The sequence below is a fragment of the Triturus cristatus genome, chromosome 4_1 (assembly GCF_964204655.1).
Source record: "Triturus cristatus chromosome 4_1, aTriCri1.1, whole genome shotgun sequence".
In the NCBI taxonomy this organism is placed as follows: Eukaryota; Metazoa; Chordata; class Amphibia; order Caudata; family Salamandridae; genus Triturus; species Triturus cristatus.
In genome coordinates this window covers 1,175,395,221-1,175,422,869 of record NC_140585.1, presented here as the reverse complement: position 1 = coordinate 1,175,422,869, position 27,649 = coordinate 1,175,395,221, and the positions used below count along the sequence as shown (strand labels likewise).

At 43.9% G+C, this 27,649-nt stretch overlaps 1 protein-coding gene across 1 annotated transcript in view; it reads left to right on the top strand.

Moving 5' to 3' along the window:
- XAB2 (XPA binding protein 2) overlaps nucleotides 1-27,649 on the top strand; it is a 161,144-nt gene that overhangs the window by 66,343 nt on the left and 67,152 nt on the right. The window contains exons 6-11 of the mRNA XM_085654391.1: nucleotides 710-874; nucleotides 8,981-9,125; nucleotides 10,532-10,683; nucleotides 12,289-12,408; nucleotides 20,314-20,445; nucleotides 22,365-22,496. Coding sequence (XP_085510517.1) covers nucleotides 710-874; nucleotides 8,981-9,125; nucleotides 10,532-10,683; nucleotides 12,289-12,408; nucleotides 20,314-20,445; nucleotides 22,365-22,496 — 846 coding nt within the window. The remainder of the gene's footprint in view (nucleotides 1-709; nucleotides 875-8,980; nucleotides 9,126-10,531; nucleotides 10,684-12,288; nucleotides 12,409-20,313; nucleotides 20,446-22,364; nucleotides 22,497-27,649) is intronic.

Sequence of the window (27,649 nt, the reverse complement as noted above, 5' to 3'; positions counted from 1 at the left end):
TACAAAGGTGCTGTGAAATGAGCCAGAAAGAAAGTCACTGCCCAGTTAGCGCTACATGCAGTATGGTCCAGCATTCGATCATCCTAGGCCTATGAAGACGCTCTTACTGGGCGGCTGACAGTAAATTATCACATCCTTCTGCTTTGCTCCGAGTATTGAAAAATATATTCAGGAGTTTGCCTGTCGCTTCACCTTCTCACAGACCTCCATTTGTTTTGTCATTTAGTCACCAAAGTTGTGCATGAAACGATTTAAACTTCTGAAATAGTTGACTGCCCACTTGCCGGGTAAGGACTTTTATGACTTCCTCCCTATCCGAAGTGCTAACTCAATGATGCTCTCATTTTTGGTATTTCAAGCTGAAAAACATTGTGCACTTCAGAAGTGGGAGTGGCATAAATAGAGGACATTTTGAACATATGGTTCATTAATTGGTTGTCAGTAGTGCAGTAAAAATCTAGTAAAAGATGTGTGTGTCCATGCTGTGATTGCATAAGAGAATATTTGTCAAAATTATTTTTGATAGTTGCCACTTGAGCACATGCACTCCTAAATGTCTTGAATTAAGTACGTTGATTTGTCTTCACGCTTCTTTTGTATCACTATCTCATTGCTGCGACACAAGCATTCCAGTAATGTCATGTGCTATAAGAGTTAGGGCCTCTCTTGTCGTGGCCCCATGTAACATATACTCTTTTTGTGTCACCAGCTATGGCACGATCTGTGCAATTTGATTTCTCAGAATCCTGACAAAGTGAAATCCTTGAATGTGGGTGCCATCATCCGTGGGGGCTTGACCCGCTTTACCGACCAGCTGGGCAAGCTCTGGTGTTCTTTGGCTGATTACTACATTCGAAGTGGCCATTTTGAGAAGGTACAGTAAATATGGTGTTATCGGTTCTGCTTGCACTGCTGTCATTTACCTGGTTGTCAACATTTCTGTTTGTTATTTACTTTGTGCTGGCACTAGTTCCACATCACTGCCCTTTTGATAAGAGATTTGACTGCTTCAACAGGCAAACATGTTTCTCTCCCATTAATATAGCCAAAGCAGTACTTTTGATGTTTGCAGGCCTTCACAACCCTTGCTATAAAAGTTACTGGATTGCTTCTCATGCTGTTTGTCCCACCTCACTCCTTTCCGTCAGAAGAAAGTGGATTGGGACGTTGGGGATGGCTGGGAAAGAGCTGGAGGTAATCGCTGTCCTTAGCCCCTTAAATGGCCCCACCCACTGGCTTGATCCTTGTATGGACCTGGGAGGGGCTGGTTGTGTCTCTCTTGAACCATTTGATGTACGTGACATCACTGATCATGTTACACGCTTTATTAATGAGGTGGCTTCGAAGGTAGCACAGGTTACCTCATTCTAGAGATTACCAGTACCAGGAAGGGATCAGGCACCAGCAAACTCCCTTTCGGCCCCCACACCACGAGCAGCAGATTGTTTTCCACTGGAGGGGCAACATTTTAAAAAAATTAAAAAATCTGTTGGGTGCGGATGCTAGGTAGGGGTCCTTTCAAATATTGATGTTTGTAGCTATACGTCATAAGGCCAACCTGGAGACACCCTTTCATGACATGTATATGTACATCAATGGAGCAGTCAAAGGGCTAAGAGATGAGCATAGTCTGCATGAAATTTGGCCCGGATGGATGTTTTAAGGTGCAACCCGTTCATGTTGAAATTGGCTTACATTAGACTTTGATAGAACGTTACTTCCCTGTGCTGGAGGTCTAAAACGTGGCACCCCAAGGCCAGGCTCATCAGCCTTGACATTGGCTGGGAAGGGTCTTCGGTAGGGTTGTGTCCTCTTTAGAACGAATGTAGATCAAAACAAAGGAGTCCCTGGGGTATATTATGTGAATACAAATTGGAAATGCTTATGCGAAATGATTGTATTTTCTCTTTCTGTTAGTTGTTGTACAGAAGTGACATACAGTGATGTTAAAAGGAAAGTGCACCTTTTTACGATTCTCTGCTTTTGCATAGTAATATACAGCTGTCACAAATATAACTTGATCTTACTGATAACATACACATTTTACAGACAGGCATGCAAATTATTCCAATGCAGACTGCAGTGCCATCCTCCTTGCCTGCGACTGCATGAAACCTTACTTTTTTCCAACCAGCCACACATGCGTTACTTTACTTCACTGAGAATCCTGCAGCCACTACATATTCCCTCTCGATAGAACAAGATTGATCTACACTGCTTCGAAAAACACCTAGTCCTTTGAGCTGTACTAGATTATAAATGTATTGGTTGCTTCTAAAGGTAAAGAAAATCACACTTTATGAACCTGGAAATAGGATCTGTACACAACCCTCATTAACATTTGACCAAGAACGATAAATGTGTTACAACATCAAAAATGTTTGATTTTTATTTATGATCAGAATATTTGTGATTATCACTATTACTTTTGGTGCCTGGCAGTCTGACACTTTTGTGCTACTGTCCTTCCATTGAATAGAAGGCCTTACCTTGCTCTAGGATTGTTCTGCGAAACATGTACAATCGCTAACCTCACTGATTTAGCTGTTGTATTGTTGGACCAAGTTTTTGGGCTCTAATCAGTATTTCACACTCACAAATTTAACGTTGTAATAAACAAAACAGCTAACACTCAGAAGCCTTGTTTAAAAAAGGAAGTTCACCCATACTGCTTACAGTTAAAGTCAGGTGCTGCTAAACAAATGCACATGTTTACTTGATCATCAAAAACTGTGCCACCTGTATATAAAGTCAGAAACTTTTGCCAGTGTGGTCTGGAGTATTCAGGTTTGCGGTAACATCAGCTTTGCTCAGAATATATCTGTGACAGTCTCAGAGTAAGAATCATTGCTCCACATCAGTTTGGGAAGGGTTATAAAGCTGGTTCCACATAATGTGAAGTTCTTAATTACACAGTGCAATGAGAAAGATAATTTACAAACGGAGATAGTGAAGGTTGTTCGCCAATCTGCTTAAGAGTGGATATTTAACAAATTCACCAAGAATCGGATTCTGTAACACTGCCAGAGATAGCAATGAAGCCCAAAGCTACCTCCAGGGATCCACAGGCTGATAATGTAAACATTAGAGTCCACAATCCTGCCTTGAGAAAAAGAAAAAACAAGTAAACCTTTCATTAAACCAAAGCCAAGAGAAACCTCTTCTCTCCAAAAAGATTTCTGCATGCCTTAGATTTGCAAAACAGCACCTGGATGAACTTAAATAACTCTGGAACAAGGTCCTCTGGCGAGATGATACCAAAGTAGAGTTGTTTGGCTGGAATGCCCAACGTCATGTTTCTCTAAAACCAGACTCTGCATATCACAAGAAGAAGCACATAACAGCGGTCAATCATAGTGATGGAGAGATGATGAGTTGGGACCTGCCTTGCATCTGTGGGATATGGACACCTCTTAATCATTGAGTGTACCTTTCTATACTGATGCAGTCTGTCAGAAAATGTGAGACCGCCTGTCCATCAGCTAAAGTTTAGCCGAAAGTGGATCTGGCAACAGCACAATGAGGCAAAACATATCAGTAAATCTATAGCAGAACGGATGAAAAAGAAAAGAATGAGGATTTTTGAATGGCAAAGTTAAAAGTTCATATCTCAACCTCATTTACATGATGTGAGACATAAAGAGAATTGTGCATAAACTAATGCTCTTAATATCACTAAACTTAAACAGTTTTTTAAGGAGGACTGTAAATATATGCAGGGAATTTTCTCTGCACTTGGTTGCTCCTTAAGAAGTTTCTACATGTTACTGAAAATATAGGTGCGCTTTATTTTTTCCTACAAGGCTGCCTGTTGCCTGATTTATGTTTTAGTAAAAAATGCCAGTGAGGGGGGCGTGGCCAGCTGCCGAGGGAAATGGCCGCACGGTAGTCGAGCTCCGTCGCGCCACTCCCGATTAATCCATCTATACTCATAGTGCCCCGGCCATTATCGCTTGCAGTGGAACCTGGCTGCTTCCGACATCTCGCCCCTCGTCTGGGTTAAGTTTGGCCTCAATCGGAGGTGCCTAGGCAAGAAGAAGCCCTCCGGTCCGTGGCGAAGGCTACTGCGGCCCTGTGTGCCCCCTTTCCTTCCCAGGCGCACACGTAAATCGAGGTCACGGCTGTGGCGTGGTGTGTGGGCCTGTGGTTGTGCCCTGCGTTTCATTGCACTTATGGGATCATACTTAGAGCTAAAACTTCTTACCTGGAATGTTAACGGCCTGGGCAACAAGATCAAACGGGGGTAGTTCTGCAGTACCTGAAGCGCCAGGCGCCGGACATAGTCCTGATTCAGGAGACACACCTATTTGGCAATTCATGTGGGGCATTGAATAGATGGTGTTATCGTCTGATTGGTCATTCAGGGTTAATCTCGGGCTCACGTGAAGTGGGTGTGCTCATACGTAGGGGGTGTCTGTATATTGTGAACAAGACTTGGCCGGATGTCCAGGGTAGATATCTTGCGCTCTCTGGCACTTGGGAGGGACAGGTAATCAACATTGTGTCTGTTTACGTCCCCCCCCCCCCGGTCTACAGCCTCCAGTTTTGCGAGATATCGGAGCTTTCCTACTTGACCTTCCAGTGGGATTATTGGTGTTGGGGGGTGACTTTAACCTGACAATGGACGGCTCCAGAGATCGCCTTCCTCCTCGGAGTGACCCTCAGGGGGATCCCCGCTGTCTGGGTTTTCATCTGCTCATGGCCTAGTGGATATATGACGCTGGCTTAACCCTACCACTTCACAATTTACTTTTTATTCTGGGGCCCACAATAGTCAGTCACGTATTGACCACATGTTTACACTTGCGCAAGATATTCAGTTCTTCTCTGCTTCCAGATGCCTTGCTCGTGGAATCTCTGATCATTCCCCGATTCTTACGACGCTAACCCTAGGGCAACCTAAGCGCCGCTCTACACTCACCATACACCCTTGGGCACTTCAGGTACCCCACATTAGGGAAGCACTGCTCAAAGACGCCGATTACTATTTCACTGAAAATGTTGGGTCGGTCACTTCAGCATCTGTGCTGTTGGGGGCGTTCGGTGCCGTTATGAAGGGCAGAGCTCTGTCACTTATGGTGGGGTATAGGAGAGAACTCACAAAACATGTGGTCGAGCTAGCGGAGGAAATCCTCGCTAAAGAAAAAGCCCTGGCGACTGCCCCTGACTTGGAGGCGCAAAACTTGCTAGACATGGTGCGCCTAGATTATCACCAGCTTCTGACTGAAGCGGCTAAGGCTAGATACACTGCCACCCGATACAAAATATACGAGCATGGCGAACATACGGGCAGGCTTCTGGCCTGGTTGGAGAGAAAGGAAAAAGCATCTAGGTGGGTGCACTCGATCCGCGGGGCTGACGGGGAATTGCTCACTGAGCCCTAAACGATTACTGACGCTTTTGCCTCTAATTTCTTGTTGGTGTACACACCTGCCGAGCCGTCCCAGGCCGCCATGGTGACGGAACATCTGTCGACTATTAAAGTCGCCTGCTTGTCCAAACAAGACAGGGACTCCCTAGAAGGCGACATCACGGAAACCGAAATCCAGAAAGCCATTCAAGATGTACGTTCCTCTAAAGCCATGGGACCCAACGGGCTCCCAATCGAACTTTTCAAACCAATGGCATCTAAGCTCTCTCCGCATTTATTACACATGTATACCGAAAGTTTTGATGCGGGGGTTCTACCACCTGAAGTCAGGATGGCATCAATTGTGGTTATACATAAACCTGGCAAACCACCTGAGGACTGTAAGTCATATCGTCCTATTTCTCTCCTCACGGTTGAGGCAAAAATTCTGGCAAAACTATTGGCCAATAGGCTTATCCCCTACCTTACTGAGCTAGTGCATCCGGATCAATCCGGGTTCATGCCTGGAAGGAACACAGCCTTGACCCTATGCCGTTTGAATGGGGTCCTGGGTAGAATAGACACCATTAGGGAGGAGGCGATCCTGTTGTCTCTCGACGCATCTATGGCATTTGAGACTATTGAGTGGGACTTACTTTTTGCGGTCTTGGCTAGGATGGGGTTCGGTCCCAAGTAGGTTAAGTGGATACGACTACTCTATTCACAGCCCGTGGCGCAGGCGATCGTCAATAATCATGTATCGGGATAATTTCCACTGCGGCGGGGCACTAGACAGGGGTGCCCCCTGTCACCCCTTCTTTTTGCGCTTGTGTTAGAGCCCTTGGCAGTTTGGATCAGGGGGATCTGGTGATTAGAGGCCTGAAATGGACAGAGGACCATGAAGACCGTCTCTTTATATGCGGATGATATCCTCCTTTATCTGCATCCTCGCCTACGCGGTCCCTCAATCAAGTCCTCCATATTTTCTGTATATTTTGTACCCACTTGGGCTATACTATCAACTGGGCCAAGTCCCAGCTTTATGCCCTATGGGGTGACCCACCGCGTAGCCCTAAGGGATATAGTATACCAATGGCTTCACGGGGCTTCAAATATCTCGGTATTTTCATCACCCTGGACCCGGTCTTATGCCACAAGTCCAACTTGCTCATGCCCTTGACCTGTCTTCGGTCTGACGTCAAGCATTGGCAATCTCTCCCCCTTACTTTCCTGGCACGGGCCACTCTTTTTAAAATGCTGGCGCTTCCACGTTTCCTGTATGTGCTGCAGAACTCCCCCTACGTTATCCCTGATACCTATTTCGCTGGTGTGGAGGCCACAGTGCGAGAGCTACTATGGGAGGGACGAGCCCAACACATAGCAATAAAAAAATTAACGATGGGGTGGTACGATGGAGGCATTGCATTGCCAGATATAAAGCCAGATTATCAACTGTCTCAATTGATCGCAATTAAACAATGGGCGCATGGGGAGCATGACGACCCGAATTTTCGCACGGACCGTTGCCTCTTGGGACGGGGTGGATACAACAGGGCACTCTACACAAATCCCCGCAGACTTCACCTCACGGGTCCTACGGCACGCACAGTGGAGATTTGGCATGGAGTCAACAAAAAATGGGGTTGGAATAACACACTTAACAAGGCCACGCCACTTTGAGAGCCTGACTTGTTGGGTCAGCTTAGTAAATGCCCTGGTTTTGACAGGTGGGACATGATAGGGATTTCGACAGTAGGAGACCTGTGGGTGAGGGGTAAACTGGCAACATTTGCCGAAATGCAGGCTAAGTATCAACCAGCGCAGTCCGAGGCTTTTAGATATCTAAAGATCAGCCATGCAATTAACACTGCTTTACCTAAGGGCTGTTCTTTGCCTGCATCCACCCTGTTGAAGGATAGGCTGGTACTCGACCCTATGCCCACAAAGGCCATCTCCCTCACCTATAAGAAATTACTAAACAACCGTCCTGACCCCATGATCCGTTTGCGGCAGAGTTGTGAGGGGGACCTTGGGGACATAGAAGATGAGGACTGTCACGATATGCTGGCTTCTCCTAGAGAGGTGACCACCCCACTGAGACTGCGCCTGGTCCAACTGAAAATCCTACACCGCGTCTACTTCGACTCGCGAACCTTGTTTAAAATTGGTTGAAGACATGACCCTTTGTGCCTTCGGCATTGTAACCTACCGGGCACCTTCTTTCATGTATTGTGGGAGTGCCCCAAAGTGCAACAGTACTGGGAAAAGATCACGAAGCAGATGGAGAGAGCATGTAGTAAATGTCTAAAGGCCTCTCCCCAGTTGTGTCTCCTCAACATGTGGGAAGCCATGGACCTCACAAAGGCTGAACAGACATGGGCCTCCATGGGGTGGTCCGTTGCAAAACGGAATATAGCGCAGAGGTGGGGAGTGGCGGTGGCCTCATGTTTGAGGGACTGGGCGGTTGACATGGACAGGGCAATGGTTGCTGAGAAAGATGTGTTTAAGCACAGAGGCTGCCCCAAGAAATGGGACCATAAGTGGGGGGGGGGTGGGACAGATATAGAGGTGACATCTGTGTATCCCCCTACCATTTGAATTACCCCGTGATAGAACCCAAATATTGAATTTCTCTGAATTTGATGACACACTCCCGCCCTAAATGGACAGACATGCCTGTTCTCTTGCACGAAGCCGGGTGGGGTGGACTTATACTCTGTACAGTATTATGCCTATATATACGACGCTTCATGATTATGACTTTCCTTGTATTTCTGTGTGGATGTGGGGAGGTGGGCCGTGCGCACGGTGCACTCTATGTGCCGCATTTGGTAAATCTTTATTGTGGACCCAAAGATTGTTCTATCAATGCCTTGTACTTTTTCTATTATTTTCTCAAAAATTGTGTACAAAAAAAAAATGCCAGTGAAATCTGTGTGTGTTTGGTAAATAAGTTCAGGTTTATCTACTACTGGGACCTTGTGAGAATTAATGAAGATCAGAGTTCATTGTAAAACCATACAAAGTCTTAAGAGGTGGCATTCTTGTTTTCACATCACTGTATATCACACATTTTATAAGCAGTTGTATCGTCACAAACATGCATTGTCTGGGTGAAGAACAATAACCATAAAGAGGATCTGGCCTCTCTGTAGAAAACAGCATAGCCCAGTTTTATTTGCGGTGAGTATACACTGTTCTTGTTTCCATCCATAGGCAAGAAAGGGAAAAGGCAGAACTTTAAATTTGTCAGCGCTCCAGCTCTCAATAGCAGCTTTAAATGAGTTGGCATGACATGGGAACGTGGTCTAGATTTGCATGTCCTGGGTTGGTGAGGGGTTTGTATCTGCCCTGAGGAAGAAGTGCTAATTTTGCTGTGATTGAGAACAGCAGGTTTTTATGCTGGTGCAGCGTTTCACACTTGCTTACTATTACTTATTGTGGTTGCATTGGAAAGAATGGTGCATGTCTTCTGAAGCGCTGAGGAAATTAAAACTCTAAGGATATAAAGCTTTGTGCTTGCTAGAAGTTTGCGTAATACGTTTCATATTTTAGCTATTTCAAGCTTTGACATTATACACCTGATAGGCAGAGACAACAACACTTAAATTCTCATGTCTTTTTTTTAAGGCCCGAGATGTGTACGAGGAGGCAGTACAAACAGTTATGACAGTGCGTGATTTCACACAGGTGTTTGACTCTTTTGCCCAGTTTGAAGAGAGCATGATTGCTGCAAAGATGGAGACCAACACTGATCTGGGCAAGGAGGAAGATGGTGAGTTTTGAACAGTCTTTGCGGCCATACGTAAGTTTGCTCCACACTCTCAGAAGACTGGCTGGGCCACCGTTGTCTCTTTCAAATGTTTATTGCAGGTATTCATTAAATATAGATGTAAATAAAATCTGAATTATAATAACTAATAGGATCAGTAGTTTAAAAAATAAAAACTTTAGGAACAAATTAATAGGAGAATCAAAAAGGAAATGCTGTTGTTTATGACCAAATCCTATTAAATGAGTAAATTGTAACATGTTTGAGTCAAATTTTTATTTACAAATTTGACATGGAAAAAAAAAATCTTACTTAGCTGCAACTCCTACGAAGTGTAAAACTAGATAAGCTTGAAAGTAGGCATAAAGGGTGGACCAGCCTACCCCTGTGTATTTTGCAATGACAAATAAACTAATACCGTATCTACAAAGCTTTAAGTCATCTAAATATGTGATTGCATGGCTTTAAAATGCCACCTGTTCTTTATTTTTTTTGCTCTTGTCAAACCTATGTCTTTGTGCTACCTGTTGTGAGGTAGCAAGATCTCTTCCTCAATTACACAACCCGTTCTTAGCCTTGTAACCGAGGTTGTGTATGTTTCGGTACACCTCCTGTAATCATTTGTTTGTATTTGACCTCCTATCGATACATTGAATCTGGCCATTCTTGTCGCTGGAAAATCACTTGTCGATCAACCTTTCATTTCATAGGGTATGTGGGGAGGGGCTTGGCTGTAGGCCTAACCTTGTCAAAGAAGAGGCACCTTAGTTTCTTAAAGTGCCAGTGGAGCTGCTTCGGGGCTTTTCCACCCCTCAAGCACCAGTAGCGGCTCTTTCTTTAGGGGAGAGGGCCCCCACCTTTTTGGATTCATGAAGAGTGTCAGGTTGAGCAAAGGTTCAGCTGGACATACACTCCTCATGTTCAGGTAAGGCAGCCTGGCACTATGCATGTGCAAACAACTGGCAGGCAGAGCTGAACATTGTTTGTCTGAAGATTTTACTGTCCTGTGGACATGACCTCATCAGTCTGGCAAAGTGCTTAGAGGTCCTGGCCCTCAGGGCGAGGGGACACTTCACAGTTAGAATTAGCCCTGAGCACTTCAGTTTTAAGCCCCGAAGTGCCCAGGGCCGACTATTAATGATGATCGTCACAATGTGTGGTGGGATCAGCAGTCTCACTGACCCCATTCCACTCTCTGACAAATAAAAGAACTGCTGCCTCCTCTCATTAACAGACCCATCAAAAGGTCATCCAGTGAGAGGAGGAGCAGGTCCCAAGGTCACTGCTGATGAATGGTGGGTGTATATATGAACTCTTGTATGTATGAGTGTGAGTTGTGTGTGTGTGTATGCATGCATGCTTCTACTATTTTTATTGAAATCTTGATTGTGGATATTGTTGTCCTTCAGATGATGTGGACTTGGAATTGCGACTTGCTCGATTTGAGCAGCTGATCAATCGACGGCCTCTGCTTCTAAACAGTGTACTTCTGCGTCAGAACCCACACAATGTGCACGAGTGGCACAAGAGAGTGAAGCTTTATGAGGGAAAGCCACGGGAGGTGAGAAGCATATAATAGGATTTGAGAAGGATTTTTCGAGGGCTTTTTTGAGTGCAACAAATGGACTTTCACTTGCTTTCTTTTCTTCCGTAACTAATAGAATAAACATGTGTTAAAACAAATAGACTAACTCCTATTTGTTTCTGAGCTACAACTGCACAATGTGCACAGGCTACTGGAGAACAAGGGGTATGACTGATATCTGTAGCAGAGTGGACTAAGCTTTGCGTGTGTTCAACAAATAGAGTAACTCTTGTGTGCTGCTTCCTGTCTACATCTTGCCCTGCCAAATCTTTCACCAACTCTGGCGCATAACTCGAGGCTTAAGGAGGTCCCTGCACTGATTTTGCTTTCTTTTGTGAAAACAATTGTCCATTTTGCTTTCTTTTGTGAAAACAATTGTCCATTTTTCTTTTACAATGTGCCCTTTGCCTTATTTCCATACTCATCTATACTGTTCTTTTTGACTTGTGTTTAGTTTTTTCTTTGCATTTTTTTGTAAATCATAGAGGATTGTGATAGGACTGTGGTTTTCCAAAAACTGACATTGTCTTGCTTTCTCAAAATTATAATCTGCTGCTGTCTCTTTTCCCCGAGAGTCATCACTGTGACATACTGTCACACATCCTACCCTACACATGTGAACAAATGCTATAAAGTCTTGTTTCCCCACGGGCCCATAAGACCTCAATCCCAAACACCAATAGATGTAATATATTTCACTAAATTAGTGAGAGTTGATTGGTGCCTTGCCAAAAATACACATTTCAGTCACATGAAGGCCACTGTGCATGCCAAATACTCTGGAAATTCCAAAGTATTATAGTGTGTTTCTTAACATAGGATTCTGCCTGATGCCTAATCATGACCTTTGCTCCACAAGCAGGATAAAATGTTAATGCCCTCTTCTCCTCTATCACTGATGCACTAAAGACTTCTATCATGCAAAAAAATCCCTTTTCTGTTGTGCAGAATATACCTTCGGCTTGCAATCATACACTATTGGTCTTGTTCACCTGTGTCTATATGAATTATCTTTTTGCTGGTATGTTATGTATTTTTTAATAGTTTTATTTGTGTCATGGACATGGGGCTTCTTGGTGTCTGCTATTAAACCACTGTCTGCACTACAGCACAAGCACTCTCTGCACTACATCAAACAACTGGGCGCACGGAATAGTGTTAGATGTGGATAGAACAGACTTCTTTGATGCAGCTGTAGGGTGGTAAATAGTGCCCTATTGCATTTTCTTTCATCACGGTATATGCATTTATATGATAGCTCCACCATAACATCCGTTTGATGGGCCTCAACATGTTATACCTCTGCCCATTGATGACTTTGCAATGGCTGTATCTTCTTGCAGTCTATTCAACCAATCCTCGAATGTGCTTATATCTTTAATGTTTCCCTCCTTTCCTGCATATGAACTCAGTTAAAGATCTTAGTGTCCTCTTTAAAGAGCTTCACTTTACCTTCTAGCTCTGTTCCATCTTTATTGATGTTGTGTGCACTTTTTCTGTTGAATTTCTGTTGTCTCATTTATAATCATTCTACTATTGTGGCATTCACTGTCTAATCTGAGTTGTATTGTTTTGTTATAGATCATTAACACCTACACGGAAGCGGTTCAGACGGTAGACCCTGTAAAAGCCACTGGAAAACCTCATGGCCTCTGGGTTGCCTTTGCCAAGTTTTACGAAGACAATGGCCAGATAGAAGATGTGAGTATGGACACACTCCCTCCACCTGTCATTGAGGAAATTGAGGCGGAGCGCCTGGGCTTCCTAAACTGTCTCAATTAGTATAATGTATCTAGTAGCATTTTGAGAATTTTAAATTTATGAACCCAGTGACAGTGCAGAGGCTGAGTGTCACCCAGAGAGACACCTTGGTAGGTTTTGGGGAGGCCAATGGATTACCTCTTGGCCACCAGCAGGGTGAAAGCTAATGAGGCAGTTAGGTGGCAGCTGTCGTGGCAGCTGGGTGCCCCTGGGGAATACCACTGAGGATGTGGCAGGGTGGCTGCTGGGCATGCTTCAGGGTGAGAACTAGGAGCTCGTGACAAAGCTAGTGACTACTTCAGCAAATAAAAATAAATATGAATATGAATCCCATCAGCCACCTAGATAGTAACCATCATCATTTGGGATCTGGTGTCCCTTGCTGTAAACCCCATAGAAATCGGGGCAATAGCACCAATGGACAACATCAGTATAGGATATAGTATCAACCAAAGTTCTCAATGATGTGATTTAGTTAGTAATGGTGGTGAAAAAAAGCAGTGCAATGAAAAAGTGAAAATCATTAAAATCATCTACTGGAACAGATATGGTGCTTTATTTGTTCTGTTCAAGTGACGAAATAAAATAAAAACAGTGCGGGAGCTGTTTTGAAAGAATAACTGCTCAAGTCCAGTTGGAAAAAAGGGTCTACATGTTTCAGCCTATCGATCAGGCGGTGATCAGGCTTTCGTCAGGACCTATGAACTTCGCTACTGCTCTTTATTACTGTGCAATCCCCATAGTGAAAACACAATAGATATGGAAATAATACAACCTACTTTGGTTGCGAATTTCTTCCCAAAACACTCTATATAAATTCTTCAAGAGTGTTGATCCATTTCCTAAAAGTAAAAAGAAACATTAAATGCCAATCGTAGTCCAACACTCATGCTTTATCAATAATGACTAGTATGCTCAATCATTTCAAGACTCCAAGTACAATCAAGTGTTCTAACAGTGTTGCCTGTGTAGATAAAGAACACGAAAAAAACGCTTACCCGTTCATGTATGGGAAATCTCCTCACCTCACCTGGCATCCGCTCAGAGAAATGAGGCCCGCTCTATATGAAAATAAACGGGTGTGTCACATGTTGGGAAAGCCAACCAGTGTATTAACAATAACCAACAAACAAAACAAACGCACATTTTTCATACCAATTGGTAGGGAAAAAGAAAGAGAAAATATCAGAAGATTGTGACAAAAAGCCCAACATCTGTGTCTCTTTCATTTAAAAGTAGCCAGGCAATCTAAAAACCATCTATCTAAGTGAGTTTCCAAGTCTAGCGCTCAGCTTAATTGATACTTCTAAGGAAAACTACTCGTGAGTTTTAATGAATTCAAAATTGTCCCATTTAGTCACTCCTCGGGCCTATAACGTTGAAGAGACAAACAATGAAAGTTCAATACTCATACAAAATATGGATACTAATTGCTACACGAGCCGTTCTAGTTATAAACTACCGTGATCGAGCAGCTTGTGTCGAGGGTATAACACCGCTCCTCGTGACATCCTGCAACTATACTTATTAATTGTAGATTCCTTCGTTCAGCATTTAGATAGAAAACGTTTTACAACAAGTCCCCCAGTGTCCGCACATTCACGAGTTCACATAGACATAAGGAAATGTTTCAAATACCCCCGAATAATCTGAGGGAACTGACCTGTCCGTCGGTACCTCGATTTTTTTACAGAGCAGGAAGGGAAGGCACCGACCTGCGTAAGACACCGGTTTAAATACACTAGCTAACTCGAGCGAGGGAAACGCGCGTCAAAAAAACGCGCGTCAAGAACACACACACTAAAGCATCCTGGGAGTTGTAGTTCTTAAAACTCCAAATGCATGAATTACTCCAGTATGCATCAAATAGCGATGAGATACCGCAGAGCACCCCATAGGTATGTCAGGTGTTATCAGAAATGCGTTTAGAAATATTTCGGAAATGGCAATTTAATTGCGACCCTGGAATCGTCTTATTTTGTTATTCTGAGCCGGGTCACCATGGAGATAGTAGTAACTAGATATACCGGAACTAGCATGTGACACATAAATACGGATATCACAATGTTCAAAAAAAAGGGGGGGGGACTCGTTTCATCCTATAAAATCACGCACACGTCACGGTAATATACCCAGATATTTTCGAAGTAGTGATTATTCAGGCATAGAAAGGAAATCTACCAGTACTCACATAGTAGCATTCCCACTCCTACACCTTAAGTCATACGTTGATTGAAAACAAAAACACATTGTCATAGTAAAGGTTGAGAGCCTTATGCCAAATATATTTTAAGGTAGACTTAGGATATTTAGCACCTTTTATTGGTCATTTGTAGTAGACTTACTAATTAGTATATGGTACCATAACTAGTTTCTTTATTCAATACAACTTTTCATATAGTCTGTGTGAGAAGTTGGCCTGGCATATGCTGTCTCCTAGTTATAGGGGCACCTTGCACCAGTCCAATTCGACTCTTATTGATGATAGGTTTAAGACAACCTTTAAAGAAAGCTATCCTAGTGGTAGCTGTGGAGAGCAGCCTTCAGGCTAAGTCTTGAAGGAGTGTTAAGCTTATTGTTTTACCATAATAACCTCTTGAATAACCAAATGAAAGAGTAGCCCACACAGGTATATATATATACAATATATGTATTTATTCTAGACAGAATCCCACAGTCTCTTTATGAGGCTAGTGGCAAAGTTACAATTCAAACAAGCATTTATAAACACAATAAATAGCACAGGATTCACAGGGCCCCGGGGGGGGACCAAACCATATATCAAAAAAGTGGTATAAGAACCACGACAATTCTACAGACAATGCCTAGGGCTGGCCCCTTAAGAATCCACCCCAGGGTATGAGGAAGGGGACCCACGGGAGGCGCGTGCAGAGGAAATAGCTGCTATCGGGATCTCTATTAAAGCCTATGGAGAATGTCGCGGTTTGATTTACACAGATTAAAGTCACTTCTAGCAGGAGTACAAAGTTAAAACTTTAGACTTAAGCTTTTGAGGAGCCCACTACCACGAGAGTACCGAGGTACCACTGTTACCTGCCCCAGGGAAGCCGGGTGCATAGGTTGTTTTCGATGTCGGGTCTCGTGCTGATTTTCAATGGGAAAATGTTCAAAAGTGCTGCTAGCCAAAAGCGTCGATGATGCCGTGAAGATTGAAGTTGTAGAAGTTGAAGAGAAGAACCTGAAAGCAGAGGGGACAGAGTCTGGGTCACGGCACAGTGACCAGGGAGCTCAAAGCAAAGAGCCCTTCAATGTCGGGTGCTTCCAGTGGAAAGAGGTGTAGCTTGGATCTGCAGCCACGGGCTCCGGGAGGCTTCAAGGAAGGCCGGCTTCGAGAGGGTGACTGTCCCACGTCGGATCAGGGTCGCTGCGGTGTTAGTGTCCGGATTGGATCCACAAAGCCTTGGCAACCGCAACCCACGCAAGATGAACAAATCAGCTACTGGTGCAGACCCACGAGGTCTGTGAGAGGTCTCCTTTGGAGAGACTGTAGAGCAGGCCTGGTGCAACAAGGGGAACTCTTAGTTTTTGAGATTGTCCTCCGCTCTGGCCCACAAGTCGAGAGTCAAGGGACCGCGGAAGGCAGCAAAATGGAGTGCGTAAAAGGGAGCCCAGGGGCCACAGGAAGGGGCTGGGGCGCTGATCTTTGGCACGGATGCTGCTTGGTGGTTGGCTCAATAATGTGCCAAAGCACAACTTCCCCACTGGTCAGGGTCGTGTGCTACGCAAGAGGTGGCCGGTGTCCTGGGGTATTGGGAATCTCGGCACCCATGCGGTCCATGGTACACAGGTTTGATGTGCACACTCACTGGCCTCTGGGATGCTTAGGAAACCCACCTCAAGGGTGCTGGAAGTCGACGAAGTTCGTGAGAGCAGCGAAGTTCCAACCGGGTCACTTGCAGTGTTTCAGGTGCCTGCCAAGCAGGGGGATAACTCCTTTATCCCAAGGGAGATTTCTTCCGTCAGCTGGGCAGCAGCAAGTCGAAGGTCAAGACTGTAAAGTTCAAGATTAATCTGAGGCTCTGGGGCCACGTTATTCACCTTTATCCCCAAGATTAGGGGAGTGTCCAGAGTAGTGTCCACCAATGAGTGGTGAGGCGGGAAAGGGTGGCTACACCCTCTCCCCTTTGTGTGTTTCCCGCCTGGGTGAGGGGCAGGATGCCCCTGAACCGGTTCCAAGCGGTGTATGCAGAATGAAGGCACTGCAGCTGCCTACGTGCAACTCTGAAAGAACATTTGGTGCACCCACCCTGTTCCAATCCACATATCCTGTCTGGGGAGATGCTAGCACCTCCCTGCCACAGGAGCCCTATTGTCCAGCTGGCGAGGCTGGGGTTTTCCCCAGCAACAGCCAGCCAGAGTCGTGTGGGTGGCGGGTAGTAGCCATGTTGTACTACTTGTGCACTTTTAAATTGGTGTCCGAATTCTGCCGCTTTTCCCATATCGCCCCTCTAGCAGGGGGGGATCGTGCTCTCATGCCCATGGCTGGACTGGGGGTACAATTCCTACATGTTTGACACCAAACACGATATGGTTCTGTGTAGCCATTCTCAAGTTATCACGCTATCGCGATAGACTTATAATGCGGTTAAGAGTATATGGTATGGCTACACTACAAACAACCCAGCAATGATTTTACGAGGGTTGCAGAGAGGCCCTACTCAGGTAAGGGTCCCCCCTCACACATATCTCAGCACCCTGCCCTGTAGGATTAGCAGGGCCTGCTATAGGGGTGACGTATGAGAGTACATGTGTTGTAATGGGGTGGGATATAGGGTACCTATATCCCTGTAAGGGGTGCTAGCACCACCATACCCAGACTACAGTAGTGGTCTGGTGGTGTCAGTTTGTATGGCTGTCCCAGGGTGGCACGATAAGTGCTGCAGCCCTGGTAGGCCGACTGAGGGACCCATGCCCTGGGTACCTAGGGTACCATCTACAAGGGACTGTCAGGGCTTCCTCAGCATCCAATTGGTTTGTACCTAGGGTACTTCGCATTAGTTTTAGGGAGAAAGCAGATAGGCTGGGGTCCTGGGTAGCAGGATCCCAGCCAGACTAGTCAAAAACCACTCAAATACCAGGAAAAAAGTTGGGGCAACCATTAGTCAGATTTCACCTTCCTACAGTCTGGACCTAGCGCCTTACTCTATTGGAGTCCGTGCATGTCTATCTTGTTACTCATAAAGAATTGGTTTGATCTCTGATCCACGGATACATTAGTATCACTAGAGTAGGTGTTAAAATGAAACAAGGCAACATATCATTCTCAGACACCTATGAAAAAAGCAACTGGTTCTAGCTTGTAACCTGCAAGTCATTGTGGAGTTTGTACAGATCTAGAGTGCAACCCGCGGTATTTCATCGTTCAATCCCTGTGTGTCACTCTTAAGTTTGTAAATCCATTTTTGTTCTCTCTGAAAGAGAAAGCGAGTGATATCACTTATGTGAGAAGGGATGTATGGTTGTTCAAGCACTAGCCATTTCAGGTCTTCGACTTTGTGTTTGTAAACAAGGAAATGATCAGTTAATCTTGTGGATTGTTTCTTACAACGAATGGTACTTTTATGCTCATTGATCCGAAGTTTTATTTTACGCGTGGTCATTCCTACATACTGAAGATGGCAAGGACATGTAGTCAGATAGATGACCCTTTCTGAATTGCAATTTGTATATTTTTGTAGGATCCACGGTCTCGTAGTCCCTATATCCACTTGTTTAGTCTGCTGTATTTTTCGTATTTTGTTGTTTGACATTGAGAATAAGGGGATGAGAAACCTAGTGGTCAATAAATATTTCTCCCTTTGACCCTCTTGATATACCTGACAAACTTTAGGTCTATCCAAGTTATTTCATGCTTCAGGGTGGCCACTAGGCCACTCATGATGCTGCAGGGTGGCTGCTATGAATGCTAGGGCTTCATGAGGCATGGTGGCCGTTGTAGAGGAAGTTGGTGAGATTTTAGGCAGCTAGGTGGTTATTGTGATGTGGACCCATGTTGCAAATGTTGAATTTGTGATGAAAGGTTATGGTAGGCAGTGATTAAGTTGAGTAGACAACGGAGGGGAATGTTTCAATCTGGGAGTAAGAGCAAATGGCAGAAAGATGGGATGGGATGGGTGGTAGAGGGGTAACATTGACACTGGAGGCAAGATGAGTAAACGTCAGACACTTTGGATGGAGGCGCAACGAGGTGGGCGATGGAGAGACTGACTTGACACAGACGAGGCAGAGTGGGTGGTGAGCTGAGTTAGTCAAGATGCAGCTTTGATGCCGGGGAAATGGGTGGATGGTGGGGAAGCTCAAAAACATATGATTTCATTGTCTGCCAAAGACTCCTGTCTGACACCTCACCATTCCCTCTGTATTGAGAGCACAACTCAAAGTAGGATTTCTTGGATGTTGGCATTACAGCCAAAGGGAAAGCCCAAGTCACCCACTCATTGAGACTGTAGGGGTTACACTTTTAGAGTCAAATTTTCTCTTGAGGGGTTGATGTTATTAGAAGGCCAGTAAAATGATTTAGAGGCGGAGTTTGAGGAACAGGAAATCATGGGTGATGTTTTAAAGGATACATCCAAATGTTAGTATATTAGTATAGCATGCACAATTGATGCTGCAGAAAATAGAGGTAAGGCTTGCTCACTGAAGTAACACTAGTAACCTAGCATTTCCCTTTTCCTTCGTGTGATCAACTCGCCTTTACCAATTCTCCAAGCATGCTGTCTAAGGAGAAGACACCACTTTCTAATAGATTCCCAAATGGTTAGTTTTATTCATGTTTCAAAGAGGCTTCAACCTCCATCAGCTGGGCAGGACCCAAATAGCTTCATAATCTTTACATCACTTGAGCCTGTTCATTCCAGCCTACAATTGCAGACCCTAAAGGCTACAACAACTAGACCAATAACCCCAATACCACCCATCCTCTCCTAAATGAACCAAGACATGAGGAGAAATAGAAGGGAGAGAGGATGTGGAAAGAAGTGAAACACAACAGTTGAAAACACACAGATTTTGGTGCGACAAAAGCCAAATTAATTTCTAATCCCAGAAATATTATCAAGGTTCTATATGCAACCTTTCTCACACCTGAACAGTTTAACAATTCTTTAAGTACACGACTACAACAGCTAGACATGTAACTCCAATACCACACATAGATTGTCTGCATGGTCTAAAACATACTTGTTTTTTCATATCTTTATACTCCAGTTTTTGCCATACCGAAAGGGTGTGAGTAATAGGTGTTCCTGTTTTTCAAGTGGAATGGTACCCAAACTTGAGTAGAGACTAATTTACATGTGGTGTGGAGACTGGTGTGTGAGTGGAAAAGCACAAGCACATCAGCCCCGTTTTTTAATTCTGTATCATGGGCTTCGGTCTTGTCAATAAATTAAGTTGGTCCTCCCATGAGTTTGTGTAAAATGTCTTGAAGGGTTAGAAACACAGGAAAGGAGAGTAGTTTTAGGAGAGTTAAATAACATTTGCCGGATTTAGTACAGCTTTCTTTTGCATAGTAGTGTTTGCCCATTCCGGGGAAACCTCCAAATCCTCTCTATAATGGTCCTAGATTTTTTACCTGCTACAAATGAGACACATTCTCTGGTACAGGGACTGGGTCCTACTGCCTGCTCACAAAGTAAAATTTGGTTAACCAGATAAGAGATATATGTTTCCTCATCAAGCTCTGCTTATGTTTCCTATAATGTCCTGTCTTCGGTGAGTGGGATGTGTACTAGGGCCCCAGGAGCTTAGGCTAGAAATCAGATGCTTCAAGTATGTTTTCTGTCTCCGAGTAGTTCTCTGACCCTCTTCTCTTACTTCCAGGCCCGCACTATTTTTGAGAAAGCCACCAAGGTGAACTTCAAGCATGTGGACGACCTGTCAAGTGTCTGGTGTGAGTACGGAGAAATGGAGCTGAGGCACGAGAACTACGACCAGGCCTTGCACATCCTCCGGGTGAGTCATGTAATCCCTCAATTCCAGGTCAATACTGTCACTCAGTCCAGGCCTTTCACATTCTGTAGGTGATCCTACTTTCTTGTTACTACACTCTGTGCTGCCACTCAGCCCAGGTTTTGCACATCCTCCTGGTGAACCCCCCCCCCCCCTTGGTACTTGCACATTCTCTTGGTGAACTCCCCTCCTTTCTGACTTCACAATTTTCTACGTACTCCTCTGGTTGTTTCATCTTAATCCTAACCTTGCATATTCCACCACCTCACCCGGAAGTGGCGAATTCTACTAGCGAACCTTCTTGCCTCTCCCAGGAATCAAAAATTACTCAGTTTGTTTCGTGATTGGCAGGGTTGTGTCAGTGGTGACCTAGGAGGAGAATGACAGAAAAGGGAGTGTGTAAGGGGATAGAAAAAATTCCTGTAAACCTTTGACAAAGTTTAGAAACTTGTCTTCTTGTGGACACATGTGTCCCTGGCAGAAACTGTTTTGATCAATAAACTGACCTGATTGCAACATTTTGTGTCTTTAAAATATCCACCATCAGGTATCATGGTTCTAGGCCCTCTTGAATCTCCAGATACTTTAGTTGCAACATTGATTCCTCTCAGTAGGGGCCTAATTTGAATGTATTGCAGGACAAAAAGGGCTAGACCTTTCAGAGGTACCTGATAACAAACACTCCGCCTATGATCTCTCGAGCTAAGAAGGGGGAAAAAGGTATTTGACAGTGGAAAAAAATAGGATTTGCTTGAAATTTATAGTCTTGTTCAAGATATGAGGAGCACAGAACACTGATTTCAAAAAAATATTTGTTATAAAATAGTATCAGTATTTATGTATTAAAAGAAACGCTTAATTCAACTGACAACTACACTAAGTTGATTAGTTGTATTTACATTTTGTATTTATATTATCTGTATAGCTTGTTGTGGATCATTTTGTTTTAGTACAAAGCTCTTCTCCTGGTTATGATGTGACATGCCTGCATTTTGATTTAATAAAGGATTGTGCAACTGACACTGGATTCCGAATTCTTGAAGCTGAGGCTACTTCAGGTACTATCTGTTATTTTGAAAGCTGGCAAAAGGTCGGCACTGACTTGCCAAAATCAGACATTCTGCATATTCACAGATGTAAGCTTAGCCTCTCAAATTATTCGAAGTCACATTTTTGCTGTTCCAGAGAAGCTTTGTAGAGAAATTGAACTTTCACTGTTTGTGTTTGTGACCTTAGTCAATGCTTCTTCAAACACAGAAGTGAAATGCTATCTATTGGATGTTGAGAACCTCGGAAAATGAAAAGGCTCAGCACCTCGCTGTGACTTTGCCATTCTGTGTCTGAGTGTATATATGTGAGGCACCAGAGAAAGGAATGCCCTTTTCAAGCAGGTAGAAATTGGGAGAAAACATATATTAAAAACAGATAGACAGACCTGTAGGCATTTTTGTGAACGTCTGGTAAAATTAGTCTGGGTGCCAAAAGAAAGAAAGAAAATTCTCTTTGTACCCAAATTGGTTGTTTGTTTATGGTAAACCGGTAAGTCCAGACTGTCCAGATTGGACCTGTATCAGAGTCTTTATTTGGCATTTCCTTGGTGAGTGGTTGTTTTTGCTATGTTTGAATTGTACAGAATAAATAATGGTATAGTCCTAGATAATCTAAGCAAACGGTATAATTCAGGATCAGGTCTGCATGATTATTTCACAGATTCTGAATCCTGTAACTCTGCCCCAGTCCAACGACTTAAAGTTATCCAAAAGAGGCAAAAGGTTTCATTTCTTATCTGTGGCTGGGTGTTTGCAACTTCCCTCTTTCAGGCCCCACATCTCCCCATTATATTTATTCTTTTCCTCTTCCGCCACTAGATGTGATCTCCATTTTTATTGTTAACTCTTTTATGCCTCTTCAATCCCATACAGAAAGCAACAGCCATCCCTGCTAAGAAGGCAGAATACTTTGATGTCTCAGAGCCAGTACAGAGCCGGGTGTACAAGTCGCTCAAGGTCTGGTCTATGTTAGCTGACTTGGAGGAAAGTTTGGGTACCTTTAAGGTAAGTATGTGGGCGTACTTGTATTACACAAACCTAACTGGGTAGCAATGTAGTGCTGAAGGTTTTGATGTTCATGGTCAAACCAAAGATACCCAGATTTTACTGTTTGTGACTACACATTTGAACAGAGAATGTAGGTATTTGCATCCCATTCCAATATGATTTGACTGCGTTCTTAATCTCTCCACCCTGCTTTGGCTTACACACCATCATCTTCTATAGATTTGACGTGTTTATAGTGTCTGAGACTGGCATAGCTCTTTCACTATACTAAGGTAATGTTTTACATTGTAGTAAAGAACTGTCTGTGTGTCTGTCTAGCTGCTCTTTCTTAGTTACCTGATGTGGTATGGTTTGTCTCCAGTCTTTAGCAGGCCAGTTGGTTTCTTGCACAGCAACCAGGTGTCTGAAACATATGTCCCCATCATTCTGTTTTCTGACTTCGTTGATGTTCCCTTCTTACCAACCTCATTCCTCTGTGTTGGTTTAGGTTCTGTCTATTCATACAGAGTTTCTCTTGCACACTCTTCTTGTTGGTATGTGAACAATATCACATAATACATCATTTCATGGTACAAAATAACTTGAATTTTCCACTTTCTCGTATTCTGAAAGTTCACCAATCTAATTTGCTAGTAACAACCCTTCTGCTGCTGGATAATGCTCAGATCAGTGGAATCCAGGGCTTCGTCTAATGTTTTGCACTTCTGTATAAATCCACAACATGTTTTCAAAGTTGGGTCTTGTAAAAGTATTTCATATTTGCTGTTTGAACCAAATGAATGCACCAACAGTGTCTCTTTCATCCACATATAAGGTTTTATAGTAGCTTTACTCTTCGAGTATTCTATTTGTTTGCCAAGAAAACCATATCAGGTTGAGGTTTAATCGTTGAGTTGAATGCATTGGCTAAGGAACTGTTTGTGGCCTCTTTTGGTCTTTGTTTTACATGAACACTGCCTTCCTCATGGTATTTAAATTGACCAACAGAACTGAGGAGACTAATTCAGGTGAAGAGATGTGTATGCTTTTCTTTTGAGACAAGATCGGGTTAAGTCACATTTCACTTTTCTACAAGAGAGTGTGTGTGTCAGACTTTCATTTGATGTAGGACATTTGCTTTCTAATGTTAAACCCCTTGGGATCAAAGCACCCTCTTTAAACGTACTGTTTGGCATTGATCGCACCGTGGTTGAACAGGACACAGGTCTTTTTTTTCTGGTCGCACTACAGACCTCTTTAGCTGTCTGATCCAGACAGCAATGTAACCCAACAATGAGGGATAGGGTTCTCCCCCTTACATATGTCTGGATGGCTTTCTTATTTATTTCAATTCCCTGCTCTTGTTTATCCTGCCCCTGGAGCATTTAGTTTTTACTCCGCTTTTTCCTTCTACTTTTGACATCAGAACAATTTTTTTGTTGGCTTTTTGTTTTCCATTTAAGATCACTCAATAGGAGTCCATGTCCTGAAAAGTTATCGTCATACTTCTAGGATGACTGTCACATTGCAAAAAAACTCACGTGGAGGTTATTTTGAAAGTATAGACAATAATGTTCCATGATGCGTGAACAAAGGTATTGTGTAGGAAAGTGAATTATTATCTGGTGTGTTTCAAGGCCTTACCATGTAATAAGGTCACAATCTTTATCAGGTCCAGTTAGGTTCCTTTAATAAAACCCTTAGCTCTGTCCTGTGTAGAAGTGGGACAGAGCAGTCCTGCTTAATCAAAGGAACAATGGTAAACCATTTAGAAATACCAAAATAGTTGATAAGTAAGAAACATAAGGCAATAAAAATCCAAGACCAATGTATGAAAATGTTGTATTTTCACCTTAAAATAGACACGAAAACAACAAAAATCTACTAAGAAACATCGTCGATATGATTTTTCAAAGGTAAGTAAATTATTTTTGTAACAGTGCATTAAATCGTAAAGCAGTTCTTAGCCAACTGGCTAGTGCCACAACTTCTCTTAACTTGGATGGGCTAGAATAAGTCAAGAGCCATAGAGACCCCTTGGGTTCAGTGAAACAGTTGAGTCCAGCAGTCTTGGAGTGCTCACAGCTCTTTCCTCCTTTAGTTTGGTGCAACGAAGAAGTGGTCCTGATGCAGAGTATGGAGGATGCTGACGATACAGAAGAGATGTGATGAGTTTTCCTGGGGCCACCCTGGGTTCTGTGAATGTTGGGGGTCGTCTCTGGCCTCAGAACTTGACCTCCCCGTATGCATTTGAGGAGTCCAAGCAAGTCCAGTCTCCAGTGGTCAACTGGTCTCCTGCTTACAGAAGGCCCATTGGTTGCTCACAGTAAGCAATTCCTTTCTTTCTGGGTACCAGGATCCACTTCGACTTTGGTTATGTGTCCCACAGGCTTGGGGACACCTCTGGAAGGTCAAAACTCGATCTCGAAGTAGGCACTTTGGTAGGTAGGTGTTCCTTGGCAGCTGGGCACTTGTGTGGTACAGAGTTCCTTAGCTTTTGGTGACCCTGAAGCCTAACAGGAGGCTAGCTTATATAGTCACTTCTTTTTTCCAGGCACAACGGGAGCTCTTTTCCACAAGTGGGCACATCAGGCCCATCCTCTCTGCAGGTCTCTTGGGTGCAGCAGGTGCAGACTAGTCTTACGTTCAGCTCTCTTTGCTGGGCCCAGCTATCAGCAGGGCAGTCCATTTTCTGCCTTCTTTCCAGCCCAGTAGTTGCTGACAACTGTGGGTCTGGTATGCCACTTTTATGCCATCTTCGCGTTTGTATTCCCACAAGACAATTCTTCTCTCTTTACCTCACTACCAAAACAATCCCAGGATACTTTTCTCTACCCAAATCCAAGATGGTGCAAGCTTTCTTTCCCTGTGAGGAGCCCTGTGCACACCCCTGGGTGTACCCAGCGTAATAAGCCACTCCTGCTGTAAAACCGGTTCTGCAACAGGTTTTCCCAATCTGGAGGAGATGCCAGCCTGTCTTCCTAAACAAAGGAGCGGGCACTCAAAGGTGTGAAATCCATGTGCTTTGTTGGGGCGGTAGCCTCTTTGAAGCTGGGACATTTGTGACCACTGCCCAGTAGTCATCCTGCTGGTGGAGGTCATACACCACCTTCAGCTTTTCTTTGTTTCCTGTTCCAGTGAGTGCTTCAAACTTCCTAGCAGGGGCGCAGAATGCTGTCTTACGTGACAACTACCTTAGACAGGAAAGGCTGCCAGAGATTTGGGCAGCAAAGTGGGGACTTGCTTAAGTCCCCTTTCTGTTAAAAGTTACTTTAAGTCTGATCGCAGCAATGAGTCGGGTTCAATGTAATGATTAATTTGATCCCTTGGAATAATATCTTTGTTCCCTAATGGAAGTAAGTACAGTAGCTAGTGAAACTCCATTTTAGCAAATGGGACCACCGACCTTGCTACAGTGAAAATTGTAATTTTGTGTTTTCACTGTTAGGACATGTTAAACACAAAAGGAACGTGCCTTTCTTTCTTTTTAATATCAAGCACTCTGACTGGTGGTTCACCAAGGCCTTCCCTAGTGGTGGTCTATTAATATTAGAAAGGAAGGATTTGACAGGGTAAAAGGGTTTATTTTGCCATGTCAAGTTGGCAATTTTAAAGCTGCCCAGCTAGGATGTAGTAAACGCGAGGCGATGATGTACGGAGCGCTGAAACTTTTCAGACACTCTCACCCAGTCAAAGACCTGGGTTGAATCCATCATCGGTCTTTAGCACTCTTCACCACACCAGTTCAGACCCAGCCATATGCAAATCAGTCTCGACCCTATTCCTCATGGGAATAGTCCAGCCCGAACTTCCAAGGCGGGTCTTCCCTGGACCACGAACAAGCATCAAGGGCCCGGTTTTGGGGTAACACTCCTCATTAGCCAGGCTAGCTTGAATCCAGTGGCAAAGTGAGAAGGGACCTTTGTCTAAGCATACCCTGCCAACTTAGGGCGAACAAAGCAAACATAAGGAGATGATGGAAGGAGCGCTGAAACTTTTCAGACACTCACTCCCAGTCACAGATCTCGGTTGAATCAATCATCATTCTTTAGCTAACTGAAATTGCCTTGATCCCTGGGGACCAATTTAATGTAATATATGGAAACAACTGGTTTCTTTTACTCTGCTAGGCAGCTGGAATCTCTTCAAAGCTAGTGCATTACATGTGTCAGGAAGCATTAAGGAAATGTAATTTCTCCTCTTCGCCTTTGCTATGGTGTCTCATTTGGACAAAAATAAAGAGACTCTGGTAGTACACCAACCTACTTAATTGGATTTCTGTTTGCAGATTCTGTGGTGAAGCAGGCCGGGCAGCGCAGATCCCACGGTCCCATTTCACCACACACTGCCCTTTCTGATAAAAAAAAAAGGCTGAAAAATGAATGGCTTTGGAAAAAAGAGCCTCTGCCCTTGTGATTAAACCAATTTAGTGATAATAGGGCGCTACATCAGACAGATGTCAGCAGACACGGCTTCATATAGTGATGTTCTACTTGAGGACAAAAAAGAATAGGCAGATGCATGCCACAAGTGGTTTTTCAGGAAGTCAGCAGCAATAATTAGGGGGACTGGATTTGGCTTCCCTTGGGTTCCTCTAGAGTTCAGAAGTATCAATTTCAACGCTACAGTTTTGGCTTTGTTCAACATCTTTTTGTCCTGAAGTCTAGCATTGTGTTTTAGACTTGCACTTTGAAGGACAGCATCTCTTTGGATGCCATGTCCATTGTTCTCTACAGTCAATGAAATGTGGCACTGATACCACCCTATACTACAATATTTGTTGGGGCAAATTCCCTAGCAAACAGCAAGGGGAAGGCCATCTTAGTAAGTAAGTAAAGGGCTTTTAAAGCGCACAAATGCTGAGGCGTCTTGGCGCTAGAGGAAGCAAGAAAGAGCAGAGGTTGAGAGTCAGTAAACACTTGATAGTTATGAGGGAGAAAAAAGCCATGTTTTGACCTGTCTCCTTAACTGAGACCTGGATGTAATTAGCCTAATGTTGAGGGGAAGTTCGTTCCAGAGCTTAGATGCCATGAATGAGATACATCTGCCTCCCCATCTGGACTTAATAATTGTAGGAACGTGGGCCAGGGCTTTGCTGGTCGATCTTAATATCCGACGGGGGGCATGCCATTGGAATAGATTGTGGTATTCATTAGGCCCACCCCCATATA